This window comes from Entelurus aequoreus, linkage group LG10 (genome assembly GCF_033978785.1).
Source record: "Entelurus aequoreus isolate RoL-2023_Sb linkage group LG10, RoL_Eaeq_v1.1, whole genome shotgun sequence".
NCBI lineage: Eukaryota > Metazoa > Chordata > Actinopteri > Syngnathiformes > Syngnathidae > Entelurus > Entelurus aequoreus.
The window spans coordinates 37,535,602-37,557,675 of NC_084740.1; the positions used below are offsets into that span (position 1 = coordinate 37,535,602).

Below are 22,074 nucleotides of genomic sequence, written 5' to 3' on the forward strand. Positions count from 1 at the left end.
TAAATGTCGATTTATGAAAGTAAGGCCTACATTTTCTAATTGGCTTAATGGATTACACTTATCAATCAAATCTTGGAGAATGATTAAGAGTAAAAAAGCCCTTAAATTGATATCCTTGTTAAAAACATTTAAAGTGATTTAGGTAGCCCTTTTTGTCTTTGTTTTTTTCATATTTTTTAGTATTATTTCTCTATCTGTATTTGCTTTTGTTTTCTTTCCTTGATGTTGAAAGTGCCTTGAGTTTTGTGTGAATTATAAATGTATGTTTGTTGTTCAATAAAAAAAATAATAATAAAAAGTATTGTTTAAAAAGATCATGCATGCAGGATCCGTGTCAGAGATTTTATTTTTTTCATATACACATACATGTTTTTTCATATACATATACATGTATATGTACAGTATATGTATGTATATATACTGTATGTATATGTATGTATATGTATGTATATGTATGTATGTATATATATGTATATTTCATATACATATACATACCATACATACACAAAAATGTAATCATTAAAAATTGAGATGTCGATGGCCGATAAATGCTTTAAAATGTAATATCGGAAATTCTCGGTATCGTTTTTTTTATTATCGGTATCGTTTTTTTAATTTTTTTATTATTAAATCAACATAAAAAACACAAGACACACTTACAATTAGTGCACTAACCCAAAAAACCTCCCTCCCCCATTTACACTCATTCACACAAAAGGTTTGTTTCTTTCTGTTATTAATATTCTGGTTCCTACATTATATATCAATACAGTCTGCAAGGGATACAGTCCGTAAGCACACATGATTGTACGTGCTGCTGGTCCACTAATAGTACTAACCTTTAACAGTTAATTTGACTCATTTTCATTAATTACTAGTTTCTATGTAACTGTTTTTATATTGTTTTACTTTCTTTTTTTATTCAATAAAATGTTTTTAATTTATTTATTTTTTTTTAAAAAGGACCTTATCTTCACCTTACCTGGTTGTCCAAATTAGGCATAATAATGTGTTAATTCCACGACTGTATATATCGGTATCGGTTGATATCAGTATCGGTAATTAAGAGTTGGACAATATCGTAATATCGGCAAAAAAGGCCATTATCGGACATCCCTAATTAAAAACATACACTGACCCGACTTTCGTCTTTTTTGTTGATTTCCTTTTTAAAAAAAGAAATAGTTGACCGGAGTGAGACCTCCTGTCTATCCAGCGATCAGCCACCCAAAGTCACGCGAGACTAGCCAGTTCCCCGGAAATCTTGCGAGTCTACTGGATACGCGAGAGTCGTCTGAGTGATTAAAAAAAGCGACATTTCTCACCTATTTTACACAGCGAATACAACCTAATAATTAAAACCGGTAAGTAAAACTTCCCAAGTGAACAGCACGTTTTTTTAAGCGAACGGGAAAGTAACAATAGCGCCATCCACAACATGGTGGCCCTAGCTCGGCCTCGCGAGGGTTGTTAGCTTAGCATTAGCCTAGCAGGCTGCGTTAAAATGCAAGTTGTCGTCATGGCTGCTGTGTTTATTCGTCCTTTCTTCAGTCATTCCGGGTGGAGAAGATGTCCGACAGCGAAGACAGCGACCTCTCTGACAACCAGAGTGAGCGCAGCAGCGACGGAGAGGCGGAGGAGGTGGAAGAGGTAGTCTCACGCTAACCGCCTTGCAACTAATAAGTTAAAGGGGACTCGTTATGCTTATTATCTACATGTAATACATTTCTTCGTGGTCTAGATAAGAATGTTGTTGATATAATTTGCTTTCAGTTTTGCCCCACAATCGCATTTTTAGCCCACTTTCTTTCGGCGTACCTTTGCAAACGGTTCGTGCAGATATAAATATTCGGTATTGCCAGACGTAACGAGATAAACAAGCCCAACTGGCAACCCACCGCATTGTGTTAGGCCAGGCCTGGGCAATTATTTTGACTCGGGGGGCCAAATTAAGAGAACAAAATGTGTCTGGGGTCCGGTATATCTTTTTTTAGGAACACTGATACAAAACCTCACAATAATATCTGATTGAATGCTAAAAACTTTATGACAGACCGCCTTAAAAACGGAATGTAATGTTGTTGTTTTTTGATTGATCGAGACTTTTATTAGTAGATTGCACAGTGAAGTACAATTGACCACTAAATGGTAACACTCGAATAAGTTTTTCAACTTGTTTAAGTCAGGTTCCATTTAAATTGATTCATGATACAGATATATAATATCATCATAATACAGTCATCACACAAGATAATCATCAGGGTATATACATTTAATTATTTACAATCCGGGATGTGGAGGGGGGGTTAGGTTTGTTTGTTATTATGGCTGCGAATCTTTGGGTATCCCACGATTCGAATCAATATCGATTATTGGGGTCACGATTGGATTCAAAAACGATATTTTCCCGATTCAAAACGATTCTCTATTCATTCAATACATAGGATGTCAGCAGAATCTACCCCAGTCTGCTGACATGCAAGCAGAGTAGTAGATTTTTGTAAAAATCTTTTATAATTGTAAAGGACAATGTTTTATCAACTGATTGCAATAATGTAAATTTGTTTTAACTATTAAATGAACCAAAAATATGACTTATTTTATCTTTGTGAAAATATTGGGCACAGTCTGTTAAGTCTATGAGATGCGATGCAAGTGTAAGCCACTGTGACACTATATGGAGCGCATTCCATATTGATGTGGCATAGAAAGAGAATGAGTTAAGACCTGTGTTAGATTGGAATCTGGGTTTAAAGACCTACTGAAATGAATTTTTTTTATTTAAACGGGGATAGCAGATCTATTCTATGTGTCATACTTGATCATTTCGCGATATTGCCATATTTTTGCTGAAAGGATTTAGTATAGAACAACGACGATAAAGATCGCAACTTTTGGTATCTGATAAAAAAAGGCTTGCCCCTACCGGAAGTAGCGTGACGTAGTCAATTGAACATATACGCAAAGTTCCCTATTGTTTACAATGATGGCCGCATGAAGTGAGAGAGATTCGGACCGAGAAAGCGACGATTTCCCCATTAATTTGAGCGAGGATGAAATATTTTTAAATGAGGAAAGTGAAAGTGAAGGACTAGTGGGGAGTGGAAGATGCTGTGAGAGCCGGGGGTGACCTGATATTCAGCTGGAAATGACTACAACAGTAAATAAACACAAGACATATATATACTCTATTAGCCACAACACAACCAGGCTTATATTTAATATGCCACAAATTAATCCCGCATAAAAACACCTAGGTGTTTGTTATGCTAGCTCCTAGCTACTAGCTCGAGCTAGTTATAGCTCGAGCGGGTAATATGGACGGGATCCTGTATATATAACCCGCCAATACGATTCAAACACCTGCACAACACACACACTCACTCAGCCCAAACAACCGTTCACCTAACCCAAGGTTCATAAAGCTTATATATTTAATCAAAGTTACGTACATGAAACGCACGTACTGGCAAGCAATCAAATGTTTGGAAGCGCGCGGGTGGGACCTGATATTCAGCTGGGAATGACTACAACAGTAAATAAACACAAGACATATATATACTCTATTAGCCACAACACAACCAGGCTTATATTTAATAAGCCACAAATTAATCCCGCATAAAAACACCTAGGTGTTTGTTATGCTAGCTCCTAGCTACTAGCTACTAGCTCGAGCTAGTTATAGCTCGAGCGGGTAATATGGACGGGATCCCGTATATATAACCCGCCAATACAATTCAAACACCTGCATAACACACACACTCACTCAGCCCAAACAACCGTTCACCTAACCCAAGGTTCATAAAGCTTATGTATTTAATCAAAGTTACGTACATGACACGCACGTACGGGCAAGCAATCAAATGTTTGGAAGCGCGCGGGTGGGACCTGATATTCAGCTGGGAATGACTACAACAATAAATAAACACAAGACATATATATACTCTATTAGCCACAACACAACCAGGCTTATATTTAATATGCCACAAATTAATCCTAATGCTAGCTCCTAGCTCCTAGCTACTAGCTCGAGCTAGTTATAGCAAGCGATCAAATGTTTGGAAGCGCAGCTGTGTACTCACGTTATCGCAACTGTGTATCCAAATCAAAGTCCTCCTGGTAAGAGTCTCTGTTGTCCGAGTTCTTCCATCTTGACTGCATCTTTCGGGAATGTAAACAAAGAAGCGCCGGCTGTGTACGTGTTGTTGCTGACTTCCCTCGCAAAATAGACACTTCGCACCGACAACTTTCTTCTTTGCTTGCTCAGCTTCTTTCTCCATAATGCAATGAACAAATTGCAACAGATTCACCAACACAGATGTCCAGAATACTGTGGAATAATGAGATGAAAACAGAGCTATTTCGTATTGACTTCAATGGTGTCCGAATACTTCCGTTTCAATGATTGACGTCACGCGCATACGTCAACCCTCAGAGGCGTTTCGAACCGGAAGTTTAGCGGGAAATTTAAAATTGCACTTTATAAGTTAACCCGGCCGTATTGGCATGTGTTGCAATGTTAAGATTTCATCATTGATATATAAACTATCAGACTGCGTGGTCGGTAGTAGTGGCTTTCAGTAGGCCTTTAACGTGGTTAGTGGAGCTCCCCCTGGTGTTGTGGTTATGGCGGTCATTTACGTTGAGGAAGTAGTTTGACATGTACTTCGGTATCAGGGAGGTGTAGTGGATTTTATAGACTAGGCTAAGGCTGAAACGACGCGTCGACGTAGTCGACGTCATCGGTTATGTAAATACGTCGACGCCGTTTTTGTGCGTCGACGCGTCGCATAATTACGTCACACTACCGTCATGGCGGAGCGCAAAGCAGACTGTGCGAGCGAGGGGAAAACGCACGCCAAAAGTCGTCAAAAGTGTGGGAGTATTTCAATACACAGCCTAATAATGTTGTTGTATGCACAGTGTCGAGCGTAAATGGCCTATCATAGCAGCACAACGGCTATGAACGAACATTTGAAAAGAAAACCATCAACCATCAACTTGTCAATCGTCCGCGTTAGCATACGTTGTCATCATTACACAAAAACATGAATGTGTCATTTGTATCTGCTAGGGGTGTAACGTTATGTGTTTTGTATTGAACCGTTTCGGTACGGGGCTTTCGGTTCGGTACGGGGGTGTACCGAACGAGTTTCTAAGCTAAAGCTAACTTTAGCTGCTAAAGTCTTAACAAGTTGCTTTGCTCCTTCTGCGGCTGCCTCTGTCTCAGCACGCAGCATTGTCCCACCCACACAACCATCTGATTGGTACACACGCAGCATTGTCCCACCCATACAACCATCTGATTGGTACACACGCAGCATTGTCCCACCCACACAACATCTGATTGGTACACACGAAGCATTATCAGCCAATCAGCAGTGCGTATTCAGAGCGCATGTAGTCAGCGCTTCAGCGTGGAGCAGATAGGTGTTTAGCAGGTGAGCATCAGGCAGCGGACTCTCCCCAAATGATAATAAACACCTCCCAGTCAACTACTAGTAACATCACTATGAGCCCGTTGACCTACTAGAAACTTAAACTGCAGCTCAGCTCACTCGCAGTCCTGGCTTGAGGTGAAGGCTAATTACCTCTCAGTTCCAGCCACATCGACCCCTTCTGAGCGCCTATTTTCAGCTGCTGGGAATATTGTAAACAAGAAAAGAAGCAAAGCAAGTAGACATGCTAACCTTTCTTCATTACAACTGTTAGTCACTCACTGGAATGAGTAGAATTGGTTATTGTGTACTGTGTTGGACTGGATGTTTATTTTGCACATTTTAAAAGCAATACTTAATGTTTACAGTGCTCCAGAATATTTAGATTGGCACTTTTTTGTATTGATGTTTATCTTTATTTTTGCACATTTTAGCAAATAAGCAATACTTTCACTTTTGTTGAAATGTTTACACTTTTGTTACAGAATATTTCGTTTTGCACTTTTTTGTATTGGATGTTTATCTTTATTTTTGCACATTTTAAAGCAAAATAAGCAATACTTTTACTTTTGAAATGCTTAAGATTTGTACTAGATGTTTACTTTTATATTTGCACATTAAAAAGCAAATAAGCTACTTTTAATTTTGTTAAATGTTAAAAGTTTTAAATGTTTACATTGTTACAGAATATTTTGTCATGTTGTTGTCAATGTTGACTGAGTGGCCATACTTTTTTTTTTGTAAATAAAAGCCATGCCTTTTGAAAAAACTGGCCTACTTTTATTTTTTCATCTTCATTTTAAATAAAATAAAATAAAAAATAATCGGTAAAAGGAAAAATAATCTATAGATGAATCGAAAAAATAATCTATAGATTAACCGATTAATCGAAAAAATAATCTGTAGATTAATCGATAGAAAAATAATCGTTAGCTGCAGCCTTAGACTAGGCTCAGTGCAAGTTGTTTTACTCTGTCCTCCACCCTGAGCCAGCCCATTTTGAAAAAGTGGGTAGGAGTGAGGTGTGATCTGGGGTGGAGGTCTAGAAGTAATCTGACTAGCTTGTTCTGGGATGTTTGGAGTTTAGATTTGAGGGTTTTGGAGGCGCTAGGGTACCAGGAGGTGCATGCGTAATCGAAAAAGGGTTGAACGAGAGTTCCCGCTAGAATCTTCATGGTGCTTTTGTTGACCAGAGAGGAGATTCTATAGAGAAATCTCGTTCATTGGTTGACCTTTTTGATCTCGGCTGTTGATATTACAGGAAAGATTAGCCTCTAGAATGGAACCTATGTAGGTGACCTCATCTTTCCTGGTGATAACAATGTCACCTACTTTTATAGTGAAGTCATTGACTTTCTTAAGGTTGATGTGGGACCCAAACAGGATGCATTACGTTTTACCCAAGTGTATGGATAGCTTGTTGTCAGCGAGCCAGGTGCATGTTCTACAGAGTTCAGCACTGAGGATTTTCTCCACCTGTGACTTGTCCTTGTCTGATACCAGTAGGGCGGAGTCATCCGCAAACAAGTTTTTTTTTTTACTGTACAAGACACCCAGAATGTACATGAAATAATGTGGGATTTACAATATTAACTATGAATGATAAAACACTGAATAATGACAACATATGAACGTCACACCCCCTCTCCATCCACATATTATACAATCAAGCGAAACGCAGCAAAAATGCAACAAACACAGCAAAATATGAACGCAAAGGGTAAAAAAAAACCCACCCACAATCTGATATATCACTAAGCTTTAGATATTGTTGTAAAAAATCTCTTTCCGCGTCTGTCCCTGACACCCACATTTCAGGCTGGCTGCTGTGGAAACGCTCCCCACCCACACTGCTTGGTGCCTCGTTTGAGCTGCTGTGACTTAGATGACCATAGTAACTAATTAGATTAGCATAGTAACTAATTCGATTACCATAGTAACTAGTATATCATGCAAAAGTGCAGATTCCAACCATTGAAATACTTTGTATAGTTCAAGACTTACGGTCATTAGACAACATCACTGCACATCATAATGGCAGCTACACTTTCCATCTTAAAGATCTAAAAAAAATATTTAGGAATGTCGGGAGGGCCAGATTGAAAAGCTTATCGGGCTTCATGGGCCCCCGGGCCTTAATTTGCCCAGGTCTGTGTTAGGCCATGTCCACACGAACACGGAGAGTTTCAAAAACACATGTTTGGGGTTAAAACAATCTCCATCCACACAAGTGTAGTTTCAAAACCGTCTATGTCTACACACAAACGCATACACCTGCTGTCATGCACATTTTGTCCAATCAGAAGCCTGAAAAAAGCAGCAATAGCTGACGTGGTGCCATTACACCTCCTATTAGTAGGGCTGTGCGATATGGCCTTTTTTTAATATCTCGATATTGTTAGGCCATGTCATGATACACGATATATATCTCGATATTTTGCCTTAGCCTTGAATGAGCACTTGATGCATATAATCACAGCAGTATGATGATTCTATGAATAAAACATTCTTCTTCATACTGCATTAATATATGCTCATTTTAAACTTTCATTCAGAGAGGGAAATCACAACTAAGTCAATTTACTAAAACTGTATTTATTAAACAGTTATTAAGCAGTGGCACAAACATTCATGTCATTTCAAAAACAGAAAGTGCAAGATTGTCAGAGACATTTTAAAACAAGTTATTAGTGCACTTTTGTGCATGATGTCACTAAGATGACTTATCAAAACAACACTAAATTAAAGTGCACTTTTTGTACAGAACGCCACTACAATAGTTTAAAACAAAGAAAGTGCACTTTTGTGCATGATGTCACACAAGATAATTCAATAAGTGTCACATAAAAATGAGCTGCATATCAAATAGTATATGTCCTACGGTGTTGATGTGGAAATAGTTGCTTCGGCATTTAGTTGGTGTGGCACCGAACTGAGATTTTGACATGATGTAAAGACATATTCCCGTCAGACGATAGACCCCGTGCTGTTTTTCTTGGGAATTAATTATTCCTCCATTTGTTACCAGATTCGCACCTTCTTTCTCTCGTATTACCACTCAAACCACACCGTTAGCTGTAACGTTAACATGTCGCTACCTGTCTGCTCCGCGGGAGCGTGTGACGTTGCTCAAGTGACAGTATGTGACGTATGTAAGAAGGTGCGCTTGTTTTAAGTATCTGTGAGAAGGAGAGGCAGGAAAGAGTGAGAAACGCATGCAGTTTAATGCCCCGCAGCTAAAAGCAACTGCGTGAGAACGTATACTCGAATATCACGATATAGTAATTTTCTATATCGCACGGAGACAAACCCGCGATATATCGAGTATATCGATATATCGCCCAGCCCTACGATACACAATATATACAGTATCTCGATATTTTGCCTTAGTCTTGAATGAACACTTGATGCATATAATCACACCAGTATGATGATTCTATGTGTCTACATTAAAACATTCTATATGTGTCTATATCAGTGATTCTCAAACTTTTTTTGTCATCCCCCACTTTGGACAAGGGGGAGTTTTCAAGCCCCACCTCCCCCCATCGCCCCAACAGAACGCTAATGCCAAGCTTAACATTTTCAAAATATTGAACATCAAGTAACATCAAGTTGTATACATTCAAACTCAATAACATAAAATAACATCAAGTTCAATAATAAATAAAATAACTGTGCAGCTGTGGTATAACTTGCATCAAGTTCAATAATAAATTAAATAACTTGCATCAAGTTCAATAATACATTTTTTAAAAAGTGTTATAACTTGCATCAAGTTCAATAATAAATCAAAAAAAGTGTTATAACTTGCATTAAGATCAATAATAAATCAAATAAAAATGTTATAACTTGCATCAAGTTCAATAATAAATCAAATAACTAGCATCAAGTTCAATAATAAATCAAATAAAAGTGCCACTTTGCAATCTTTGCAAAAAAAAAGGAGGAGCTATGCATTTGGCAAGACAGGGAAAGTGAACATGAGTTTTACAGTACTCCAGCATTAGTGGCTGCAATGAGCCTGTTTTGCACTGCACAGTTCCTCAAGATCACTTGCAATGTCGCATATATGTCTCGCAACTGTGTCGTTTGACAGTGGGACAGCTTTTAATTTTGCTGCGCTTGTCTCGTCAAGCATGACTGACACCATGTCTATTGCAGCGGGGAGAATGAGCTGCTCAGCAATTGTGTGTGGTTTTTTGCATTGTGCAATTCTGTATGCAACTCTATATGAAGCCATTTGAGCGTTACTGTTTACTGATGCAGCTTTTACCATGCGCTTCTCCTGTTGACGGTACTCTGCCAGTTTTCTTTGAAAGAAATCAAGTGGCTTATTGACGTGATTGGGGTGTGTGGTCTCGAGGTGTCTCTTTAATTTGTTGGATATAATGGCGTCTGCTGCTAGCGGTTTTAGACACAGAACACACAGGGGTCTCTCCTCTGCCCCCACCACCGCTGCCGTGAATCCAAGAGCAAGATACCCTTCATCATATTTTCTTTTCGGTTGGCTTTTTGGTTGATTAGGCCCGTCAGATTTATGTTTCTCTGCAGGCGCTGGCTCTGGCTCGACGACCTTTGAGGTGCGAGTCACTAATTTATCCATTTTGTGTAATTGTGGTCCACACATTAGCCTGCTACCCATCCGCGTGAAAGTTTTTTCCGCTTAGCCCCGCCCCCATTAGTTACTGTTGCTATGTCTGTCAAACTTTCGCTCCTACCTAGAAATTTAAAGCCTACAGGAAAAATAAGTAATTTACATTTATTTATGTAGCGGATTTCACAGACAGAATCACAAAGTGATTTACAGTGTGTATAGAAAATGAAAGCATAGTAAAAAAAAAAATCTAAGAATATAATAATTAAAAAAAAAATTTAAAGTGAAATTTCCTCCCGTTCCTCGCGCCCCACCTGTCATGTCTTTATTCCCTACCAGTGGGGCGCGCCCCAAACTTTGAGAAACGCTGGTCTATATAAAGCACGTGGACGTGCGTGTGCCGCTGCAAAACTCTCATGGAATTATAAAGCATTTAATCATCCACATAGTGATATAGCACATGTGCAATGAAGTGTATATTGTATTCAACATCATTACACACTACAAGGAGGACGCTACATTGTTTTTGTTTAGTTGATTGTTTGCTTTTTATGCGAGAGCACGGTCGCGCCGCCGGCTCAATCTACAAAAATGGAAGCAAGACACGTAAGTTAACTTCATGATTTGTTGTTAAACAAGGAATAAAAACATAAGATAATGTTGCACCTTTCTTATGACACATAGCAAAAAGTCTTGCTTGTCAAAGTTGTCCCATCAGGTGGGTGTTTGACAGCGATCGTATCCAAAACAGCTGACTGTCATTAGCGCCGGCGGGATTGTCGCAAAGCCCATTTTGATGTGTCTTTTTTTTATTAGTGTTGAGTGAAAATAGCAGCATGTTTAAGTTCAATCATACAGTAAGTCCTCTTATAGTGTGTTTAAAGGCAGCAAGGCAGTGTTGTTGAGCTTGGAAATGACAGCTCACAACCATGACGTCATCACAAGTCTCCGTTTGTGCGGTGTACACGCATACGCTAAGCGGAGAGTTTGGATCTTTTCACTTTGGCCAGCGTTTGCAAAAATCTGTGTTTTTAAAGACAAAAGCATGCGTCTGCGTGTGGACAAGAGGCCTAAACGCAGAGATAAGTATGCGTTTATTAAGTATCTGTTTTCGTGTGGACATGACCTTAAACAGAGGCCGCCCAATTGGACACTGTTTGTATTTTATATATACTGTATATCGTTTTATATTATACATAAAAACATCAAAATAACAGCAAGCACAACATTAAAACTTTGAATAACTTAATATATTTAACTTAAAGGTGAACTGCATTTTCGGGGGGAATTTTGCCTATCGTTCACAATGAGAACCAAGAAGACGTATATATATTTTGTAATGCACTCCAACCCGTAAATAGAAGCCCGCTTACAATGAAGTTATGGGAGGTCTTCTATTAAAATAACCATCCAAAAAGGGCCAACAATACTCCATTTACATCTCCTAACCTGAATATTAACCAAGTATCAGTGATATTGTTATTATAAGCGCTAAGGCAGACAAATATATTTTAGTGGCGCATGGTCACAGGTAAAGCTAACAAGCTTGTTGCTGTTATATTGACGTCACCAGCTGGTGAGCTGCTTTCTCGCCTCGATGGTCATGAAAGTTTATTCTGGATCATAAATAATGCCTCCTTACCTTGGTAGTAGAAGGTTGAGGACATAATTTGTCAAGTTGGTCAATTTTGGCATCCAATTTAGACTCGGAAATGGCCTACATGTAAACGATCAGCAAGATTACTGCCGCCACACCTTCAAAATATTTGTTCTTTTTTTCCCCATGAAAACGTGTTTTTTTAAACATGAAAGCAAATTTAAATGATTTATGAATAGATGTACCGTATACAGTCTATTATTTACGTACTGTTGGCTATAATAAGTTTGAAAAACAGCTCAAGTATCATAAAAACGTTCCTCATTGCTTTATTTTGGGGGGGGGAACGTGCATCTAAATCGCCTGTCAGAAATGCGTCAGCTGGTCGCGCACCTAAACGAGTTGACACCCGGCAAAAGTAAGGAGAGAAAGTTGAAGAGAGGGGTATTTTAAGCTATTTCATGCATTTCTTGATCAAGCCATTGTAAACTACCTGAAGTCTTTTGACATTAACGTCTAACTTTACGCTGTGTGTGGGTTTTCTCCGGGCGCTCCAGTTTCTTCCCAAATTCCAAAAACTTCGAGACAGTAAATTGTCCATAGTTATGAATGTGAGTGTGAATGATTGTCTATCTGTGCCCTGCGATTGGCAATGCTAATTTTTGAGCTTGTCAATAAACTAGTCCATTGTACATTAGCATTAAGCTAGTGGCATTACAGCTCAACCTTCATCCTGCATAATTGTATTGCTTTTTTCACATCGTGGCAGTTAAGGGGAAACCCTGCACCTCCCTTTTTCTTTGCGAGGATTATGAGTCAGTCTTTATCCAAATGGGAATATATCAACATCCTAGCAGTCGGCATCCTAATAACAGCAGACATTGTACAGTAAGTGATGTTTTATCATGTTGGTTGGCTCTCATGATGTTTGCAGTGAGTAGTAATCAGTGATTTTGTCGAAGGAAAAAGCGTATGTAGTGATGTCTGTCAAATTAATTCTACGCCATATGCTTAAAATGAGAAAAATATGTGAATAGTACATGTTACTATAAATGTGACCGTTTCTACATTACACATATACTTACAGCATGCATATATAACCTTAATGGGGGTGTTTGGATGTTTTTTTGTATGCGACTTATAAGCATAACACAGCGACTTACATGTTATCAGACTTTCGATCGCATGTATTTACTTTTTAGAATGCATAAAAAAGGAAAAAACATGTGTTCTTGTCTTTGTGAATGATAGGCAAACAAAGTGCAGTTCCCCTTTTATTTTGATTAAAAGAAAAGAGGGCACTTTTTTGCAAGCTGACAAATTATAAACATACCATTAGTTTATATTATATAATGCAAATTGCCAGTATAAAAAGACCACAAAAATGAATGCTGTGGATTTTGTATAGTGTATTTTGACATTGGTTCAAAAAGGAGATTGCGCTTCTCAATGTGATTCAAGATGGAGTGCCAAACCCAAAAAAAAAGTAATCCAGTAAATGTTTCAAAAATGTTTGAAAAGGTAGCACATCCCAAAATTAAGACTAGTAGGACAAAATACTCACATTTCACTTGATTTATTGCTCACATCAAAAAAAGAGGAACGCTTACGCGTTTCGGCACGTGGCCACGTGCCGAAACGCGTAAGCGTTCCTCTTTTTTTGATGTGAGCAATAAATCAAGTGAAATGTGAGTATTTTGTCCTACTAGTCTTAATTTTGGGATGTGCTACCTTTTCAAACATTTTTGAAACATTTACTGTATTTTGACATTGTTTGCTGAAAGGTTGAAATGTCAATAAATTAGAGTAAAAAAATTTGCCGTACGCAATAATTATAATTATTTGCACGGGTCAGTAATATAGAAGGACGTGTATTTGCACTTAAAGTATAGTAAATTAAGTCTATAAATATCAGTTGACATAATCCTTATCCCTACAATAGATTTGTATGTTTTTTGTATACTATGAATGTAACGTTAAGAACATCTCATACCACAGTTATCATTATTATTACGATGTTGTTGACTCTGCTCAAAAAGTACTTATACACACACCAAATTTGGCACGTAATATACTTTCTTGGCAGAAGAAACATTAAATAATTATGTTCTGGCTTCTTAAGAGCCTTTTTTTTTCCCATTGGAGTTTTTAAATATGTTGATCTTCTTCTGTTTTAATTTGTTGCAGTTTTAGTAGGGGTTTTTATGTGAAAGAAAAAGGCGGGTGTTGGGGCGCTTCACTTCCAGTTTGTGACGTGACGCGAGTTCACTTCCTGTTGTCGTTATTTCATCAAGTATTGATCGATCGCTTTGTGTGAAGAGAGCACAGCCTGTTGGTTCAATGTGCACAATTCAATAGCTTAGTTGCTCAGACAGTAATGTGTTTTGGTTTTTTTTAAGATGGGGGGATGTCGTTTTTTTAATGGGGAAATACTTTAATGCCGTCTGAATTCATGTTAGCCTTTAAGCGTGCCTGCGCCAGCTTGCGTCTCCAATAAATGAGCAGTGCAATGAGCAGTCCGTGAGTTTATCAAAGTGTGGTTGTCAACCATGGTTTTACAATCATTTTTAATTCAAAACACCTATAGTAACCATCGGAAGTTGTACCGCGGTTTATCATTATACAATTTATCGTTGCATCCCTAGTGTATACATTTTGGGCAAAAGTTTGAATTGTTAAATTTATTTATTTTCACAAAATCTTGTACAAATATCATTGAACGTTCTCGGTTGTAGAGGTCTGCAAATTATCAGTATCGGTTAAAATTTCCATTACAATGCATCCCTGACATGGATGCAGCGTTGTAAGAAAAAGGAGGTGAGTCATTGGGCTGGCAATTTGGCTGAAAACTGTATCACTATGTTTTATATCGGTCAAAATTGCTAATGATGTTTTTTATGACCTATGGAAAATAAGGACCAGGAGGAAAATCTATTAAATGTCAACATTTTTATTTCAAATGTAATTAACCTTCCTCTGATTATAATTCTCTCAGCTATTAGGGCAGAAAGGAAAGGAAATGTCAACACAACCATGGAAAACACTCAGTCAACGTAAACAAAATTCTAAAATCACATTGAACACTTAACAATAACCTCTTTAAATGAAGGTGCAAAAATAAAAAAATATGTAAGAAATGCTTAATAAAGTGTAACAAAATAGTGAAAAGTGTAAAATTGTAAATATTGAGTAACCTGAGAACTATTTTCTGCAGGTTTAGTGCCAGGAAGTTACAGCTGTGCTCTAAAGGGTGAGCACGACTAAGGTGATGTGGTATTACCGGGGACGATCGCCTTGCATCGTTTAAAGACCACATTGGTCTGACTACGGTCTGTTTTAAAGGAAAAAAATGCCATGCTGTTAGATGACTTTTCCTCTTTTATCCACAATTTCTTCGCTATCTGCAGCGCTCATTTTTAGTTTCACTCAAGAATCAACCGTGAGACACCAAGATGCCGCAACCAAATTTGATAGTCTATACTGTTACCCTATTGGCTGTTAGCGTGTCACTCCAACTGATCATTGATCACCGAGAGCAAGTGCCTTTCTTCATGCAACCAATTCTTTTTCCGGTTTCTTCCGACGAAAAATAAACACAAATTATTATATTTGAACACCTTTTTTAATGATATTGATGTCTATCGCGATATATATTGATATCGTTTTATAGCCAAGCTCTAGTGAGTAATCCAGCCAATAGGAGCTGCAGTCACCACCAGAGTAGGGGACGGCGTGGCGAAGTTGGAGAGTGACCGTGCCAGCAATCTGAGGGTTACTGGTTCAATCCCCACCTTCTACCATCCTAGTCACGTCCGTTGTGTCCTTGAGCAAGACACTTCTCCCTTGCTCCTGATGGGTCCTGGTTAGCGCCTTGCATGGCAGCTCCCGCCATCAGTGTGTGAATGTGTGGGTGAATGGGTGAATGTGGAAATAGTGTCAAAGCGCTTTGTGTTCCTTAAAAAGGTAAAAAAGTGCTATACAAGTATAACCATTTAGAGTGTGTCCCGGTCTTTAGGAGGAGACAGCCAGTCCAGTGGGCAGTGACAAGGCAGCCGAGGAGGAGGGCGAGGACCTGGATGAGGACGAGTACGATGAAGAGGAGGAGGAGGAAGATGACGACCGTCCCAGGAAGAAGCCTCGACATGGAGGGTTCATCCTGGACGAAGCTGGTAAGAAAAGGCCATCCACCTCCTTCTTCTGTTTTGTCTTGTTGTTGTTTTGTCTCTAAACTCCGCCCTCTTTTTCCAGACGTGGATGATGAGTACGAGGACGAGGAAGAGCAACTGGAGGACGGAGCAGAGGACATCCTGGAGAAGGGTGAGGAATTAAATAAGTAAAGATAAATATCTGAATGAAGGTGACAAACATTCATGTTTCCAAGAATGAACATGAGCTTTGTTTTTGACGACAGCAGTAAAGTGAGTTAAAACTGTCTGTTAAGCCTGCGTGTTGTCTGACCTCTGAACTCTCTTTGTGTCGTTGGTGTCCCTCTCTGTCGTGCATGTCCTCTTCAGTTAACGGTAATTGACATATTCTTCTTCCTTCTGAACTCACGCCATTTGTGTTTGAACGAGAATGGACCATCACTTCCCTCCATGTTTCATCTATGCACGGTTTACGTCCCAACGTTCTCAGCACACTAGTGATTGTATGGCCAGCCCGGCAGCTCCATCTCTGCGTCTCAACTAGGGACGGGCATTCGACAGGCTTGATATTGCTTTAAGATGGCAGAAAAAAAAACAACAAATTGGAGAGTGTTTCCACATACACAATAAAGTAGGGCTGGACGATTACTTTGATGGATATTGATAACACGATTATTCATTAATTTGAAAACATGAGTATATGTTGTACCACCAAAACACAACTTTAAATGTAATTTAAAAGAACTGGATATGAAATAGTAACGAATAAACCACAACAAGTAAAACAAATATATCAAGACATTTAAATAACAAAAGATATTTTTAAAAAAAATCTCTTTTTCAGTTTTAATATATTTTTAAATTCGGTTTTTACCTTTTACATTTATTTTACCGCCATAGTGTGTGTGCTTTTTGTGTCATACATAAAGTTTAATGAAATGTTTCATTAAATGCAAAAATCATTACATTTATTGGCGCAAATACATCTTTGGACAATTTTGACCACTACTTAATGTCAAAGCATGATAATCGTGTAAATGTATCAATAAGTGCCTAAAGTACATTATGCTTGTGTAAGGTACTTTTTTTTAAACCTTCATTTTGTTAGCGCAGTCAGACCGGATGTTGCGCATAGCGCAGTTGTTCTGAGCTTGACAGTGTGGAGGCGACTTGGGCCTTTGCATGAAAAAGAAAAGAAAAAAGCCTCAATTTGCGACTGCTGACCTGTTTGTACATTGATCTAATAATATCTTACAGATGAGATGTGTTGTGGGTGTTTGTATTGTTCTTGCTAGCTTTAGCCACGTAGGTCAGTCATTGTTGTTTCAAGTGGCCGTCTCCACATTGTTTAGTTCAGAATGGGGCGGTTAAGTGTTTCGGGGATAAATGAGCGATACCGTACATTGTGGGGACATTGGATTTTCCCAAACAAATGGTCCTTCTCCTCACTATAACCACGTACGTGTGTACATAAGCAAAACATATTTAATCTGATCATAATTCGGATTAGAAGGTTACTGTGTACATGGACCCTTAAAAAAATGATCCGATTATGACATACATTTTCATGCATCACACCTCAAATCGGAATACTTTGACATGCGCAGCTTACGCCAAAAAAATCAAAGGTATGTTATGTGCTGTGGCACCATCTTTTGGACGAGTTTGCTCACTGCATGTGCTGTAGAAGAAGCAGTGACTTCCGCTGTAAACAAAGGTGGCTTTTTGCATTTCTGCGTGTCCGAAGTTGTCACGTTATTTATTTTTCCATCTGTTCACTACTCTTTTTTTTTTTTTCCTCTCTTTTTGAAATGGATCTGTTCTGTGTTCTCCATGCTAGCAGTTAGCACTTTGGAGTATCTGTAAGGTCGTGAATAAAACAGCTCGTTGAGACAACTGGATCCCCCCTTCTATTGTTATATCGACACAAGACACTCCAGACCATACTTTTTGTTTTTGCTAGTCTCGGTTTTAGGGAAACAAAGTCAACAGTAAATAATGCTACTTCTGTACATGTTGAATGGGGGGAGACAGCAGCAAGACAATCGCTTCATTACGAGACTATTAAATGTACGGTAGTCCCCCATCCATGCCGTCAAAGACATGCGCAGTAAGGATAATTTCAAGCCGAACTTCGGAAGACTATTGGCATAAACCACTCTTCTCGATCTGAGCAAAATTTGGATCCGAACGTGTGTGATCGGGTCAGAAAGTCCGAATGGAGTGTTTACATGAACCATTTTTATTCCGGTTAGGCTTTTAATCAGAATGAGTCCATGTGGTGCACATGGCTAAAGACAGCATTTCAGTTACATTTATGTCAATTTCTGTGATACTCTGCGTTTAACAGCGGATTGTGTTTTATTGGCCTGTTCTGTGATTCCATGCGCGGTTACATGAATGCGGAAATCATATGCATTTAACTTTTTATGGGAGGGGGTTTAGTGATTATTGATTAGTTGTGTCAAATAAAAAATAGCAACCATGGGAAGATCTCAAACTTCTAAAAGACTAGATTTTTCTTTCACTCATACGCTCACTCATCCATTTCACCGCTGCAAGTTTAGGAATTTGCATGCACATTGTGCGGCACATTAATCATTTATTTTCAGATTATAATAATTTAATGATCGTGAGGAGCCAAAATTGTGGTTGAAATATGACTGTCCAGCCCTAAAATAAAATAAAAGGCAGGATAGATGGAACAGTTCAAGGCTTCTATCTAAATATCTTGATATTTTAACAAACCAAGCCTAGGAAAAATAGTCATGAAAGTTATTGACAGGCTAAAAGTGTACTTCACTTTACACAGCTCTTTAAAGGAAATAATGAATACCGCAAATTGTAGCACCAAATTTGGCTCAGTTTCAATCTAATTCAGATTCAGAACTTTGATACCATGGGCAGGTTTCCTCTGGGAAATTAATTGTGCCCCCTACTGGTCTCTGTTAAGTCAAACAGTTCTCTTCTGATCGACTCATTTGATGAATGCCCATCCCAAGTTTGAAACACAACTCCCGCCCTTTAACAAGCCTTTTCATGACCAAACGACACAAAACATCTGTTGGCTAAAGTGAGGTTTACATCTTGTCTTTTGATTCAACATATGAACACGATGAAATATCTCCCCATGCGTCTCCTCTGGTTATCGTGGTCATTTGGCCAGATATAAGACTTTTCATAGACTTTCCACAGGTGGTCAACCTTGGCAGTAACGTCTTAATCGCTCATCTTGCCGACATGCTAACAGCCAACTCCTAGTTATGTGCACATATTTCATTTGTGAAAGCTGGAGCACTAGAATAACATTTTTTAGCAGTTTTGTGTAGGGCTGGGCGATAACATAGTCAGGATACATTTCAGGTCGATTACAGAGATCAGCTGTGAGCATCATAACTCAATCTAAACATGGCGGAAATGTTCAAGACGACAGCCCATCAGTTGACTTTCCCCCGCTCTACTTCCATAGTAAACAGAATTGCCTAACTTGCAGCTAAACGTGCAGCTGAGGGCAGCAAATCAAGCCACCGTACAAAGTACCGTATTTCCTTGAATTGCCGCCGGGAATATAGTATTCGCCTGCCTAGAATTACAGCCGGGTCAAACTCGTTTCGCAAAATAATTAGCGCATGCTTGGCACTTCCGCCGGGTCAAACTCGTTTCGCAAAATAATTAGCATATGCCTAGAATTTCAGCCGGGTCAAACTCGTCACGTCACGAGTGACACTTCCCCTGTCATCATTTTCAAAATGGAGGAAGCTGATTTCAGTAATTTGAAATCGCATAAAGGGAAGAAAAATATCAACATTGTGTTATTATATACCGGTAATTGCAATTCTTATTATTAATAATGTTAGTTTGTAGTGGTGGAGAGCTGACTTTTTGTTGTTGGAGTTGCGTCTTTCAAAGCGCTTTATTTTGAAAAACCGGTATGCCTCGTTTCACCGCCGGGTCAAACTCGTCACGTCACGAGTGACACTTCACCTTTCAAGGCATCATTTTCCAAAATGGAGGCTAATTTCAATAATTTAAAATCGCATAAAGGGAAGAAGATACAGAGCTATTCAGTAGGATTTAAGGTCCAAGCTATTGAATATGCTAAAAATAACAGTAAGCAGCTACCGTATGTTTTATTAATATACCGTAGCTGCGTGTGTCAAATATGAGTCATTAAATGACTCCCACGTTCTGGTGGTAGAGGGCGCTAGTGATCCTTCTTGCGACTACCGGTACTGCAGAAGACCGGTGCTGCAGAAGAAGACAACAAGCAGCAACAAGGAGGCGATCGTTTGCTTGCACTTTTAACATGGAGGATTACATATCTAAAATAAAACAGTTTTCTAAACTGGACTTTCAATCGAAGCAGGAGGTGATAATTAAAGGAATATCTCCATCGAGACAGAGAGACTTTTAAAACTGAAGAAAGATAAATAATGCTTTTGCTGCGCATGGACTCATTTAAAAGTAAAGGTAAGACCATAATAAAGTTTTTTTTATTAAATGTGCTTTTCATGATAAGGTAAGCACCGGAGTGAGAAGAGGTTTTAAAATAATTAGCGCATGGTTGCCTATCCCGCATGCTTTTGGTAAGCGCAGGAGTGAGAAGAGGTTTTAAATTAATTAGCGCCCCGGCGGCTATTCAAGGAAATACGGTATGTACAACACAAATGGCAGTACAACACATTTGTTTAATCATTGGATAAAGTACAGTTCAAGTGATTTTATGGAAAGTGTGAAAATGCTAGCAGACTTTGCACAGCTTGCCACTGCTGAACTGCTAACGCTACACGTGGCATGTCTGGCCACCGGACAAATATTTTAGATTGAAAATATATCTGTAGCAGCATATGTAGCATCATAATTTAAAATGGTATTGTTTATATTTTAAAACTTTATGGAAATTTGTTTGTTTTGGGTTTTGCATCCTTGCACCAATACTCAGAAATGTAAAATAGGTCATTCTGTTACCGGTATTTTGTTTTTCTCTTTGTTTGACTGTTGAGGAAAAATGACAAATATTTGTCTATGTTCATCTTATTTAATTTGCTTCATTTACTCTGTAGGTTTTATTAAAAAACAAATATAACTAATATTTAGTTGTTTTAGTATGCATGCTTTAAAACTGGCAGGTTAAAAACAATGTGAAAATTGTGATGTAAATCGAAATCAGATTATATGAAAAAAATAATTACCATCATTTATTTTGCCATATCACGCAGCCCTAGCTTCATGCACTGACTAGATACTATCAGTCATCATTAATGTCTGCTTTGTTTTTCTCCCATCATGCTTTGTTGTTCCGCTGCCTGACTCCACCCTGATGATTTTCTCTTTGCCTCACTCAACATTCTCCAACCTCACTACCGACTTCTTCTTCCATTTTTACGCCTTCTTCTGCTTTTGTGATGCATCTTTTTCTTCCGTTACCCCTCACCTTTCATGTCTCTCCCCTGCTCCTCACCATCATCCGCCCTCCTCTTCCTCGCTGGCCGTGCTGCACAGAGGAGGCTGAAGGTGAGTCCGCTCTTCATCGCGCCCAAAACTCTTGTTTACACGTCAGTGTGTTCAACCTCTTTTTCCCCGCCTTCTTTTTAAGTGTCCAACATCGACCACATGGTGCTGGATGAAGATCATTCTGGTTCCAGAAGGCTGCAGAACCTCTGGAGGTGACCATAACTTGACTTACATTCAAACAGGACGCTAACTTTACTCTTAAAAAAATATGTTTGTGATGCACAGGGACTCACGAGAGGAGGCGCTGGGGGAATACTACATGAGGAAGTACGCCAACTCCTCAGGAAGGGAGCAGTGAGTATTTTTGCTTTTACTTGGGTTTGTTGGTGAGCTACTGACAATGTCCTAAAAACTTCCCGGCAAAAAGTATTACGTGCAAACACTTATGACTTTGCTCTGTAAGTGACACTTTTCATCGCTATTTTCTGGTTATTGGTCAGTTTTTGATATTTAACAGTTAAATCAGTCACTGAAAACTAGGGATGGGTACTCTTTTTTTTTAACTTTTGTGTCTGTTAGTAAATTAAAATAAATGTTAATTGTTTATCAAATAAAATGTTTTAATGTAACATTAAAAATGAGCTGATTATGTGTACTTGTTTTCTTACACATTTGAATCTCATTTGCAATGCAGTTGCACTTCCAATACATTAGATTGCAGTACTGTATAGGCCAGTGTTTCATAACCATAGTGCCGGCCATTGTTGGACTGCAAGCACCCCCTAGAGGGCTGCCAGCAAATTGTGTTTCTCAGCTGTGTTCTGTATGGGCCACAGCAGTACT

At 38.7% G+C, this 22,074-nt stretch overlaps 1 protein-coding gene across 1 annotated transcript in view; it reads left to right on the forward strand.

Moving 5' to 3' along the window:
* The first annotated feature begins 1,225 nt into the window (after positions 1–1,225).
* Positions 1,226–22,074, forward strand: part of LOC133658562 (transcription elongation factor SPT5) — a 37,658-nt gene continuing 16,809 nt past the window's right edge. Inside the window, exons 1-7 of the mRNA XM_062060736.1 lie at positions 1,226–1,364; positions 1,552–1,650; positions 15,648–15,801; positions 15,881–15,949; positions 21,280–21,291; positions 21,374–21,443; positions 21,517–21,585. Coding sequence (XP_061916720.1) covers positions 1,570–1,650; positions 15,648–15,801; positions 15,881–15,949; positions 21,280–21,291; positions 21,374–21,443; positions 21,517–21,585 — 455 coding nt within the window. The 5' untranslated portion in view covers positions 1,226–1,364; positions 1,552–1,569. The remainder of the gene's footprint in view (positions 1,365–1,551; positions 1,651–15,647; positions 15,802–15,880; positions 15,950–21,279; positions 21,292–21,373; positions 21,444–21,516; positions 21,586–22,074) is intronic.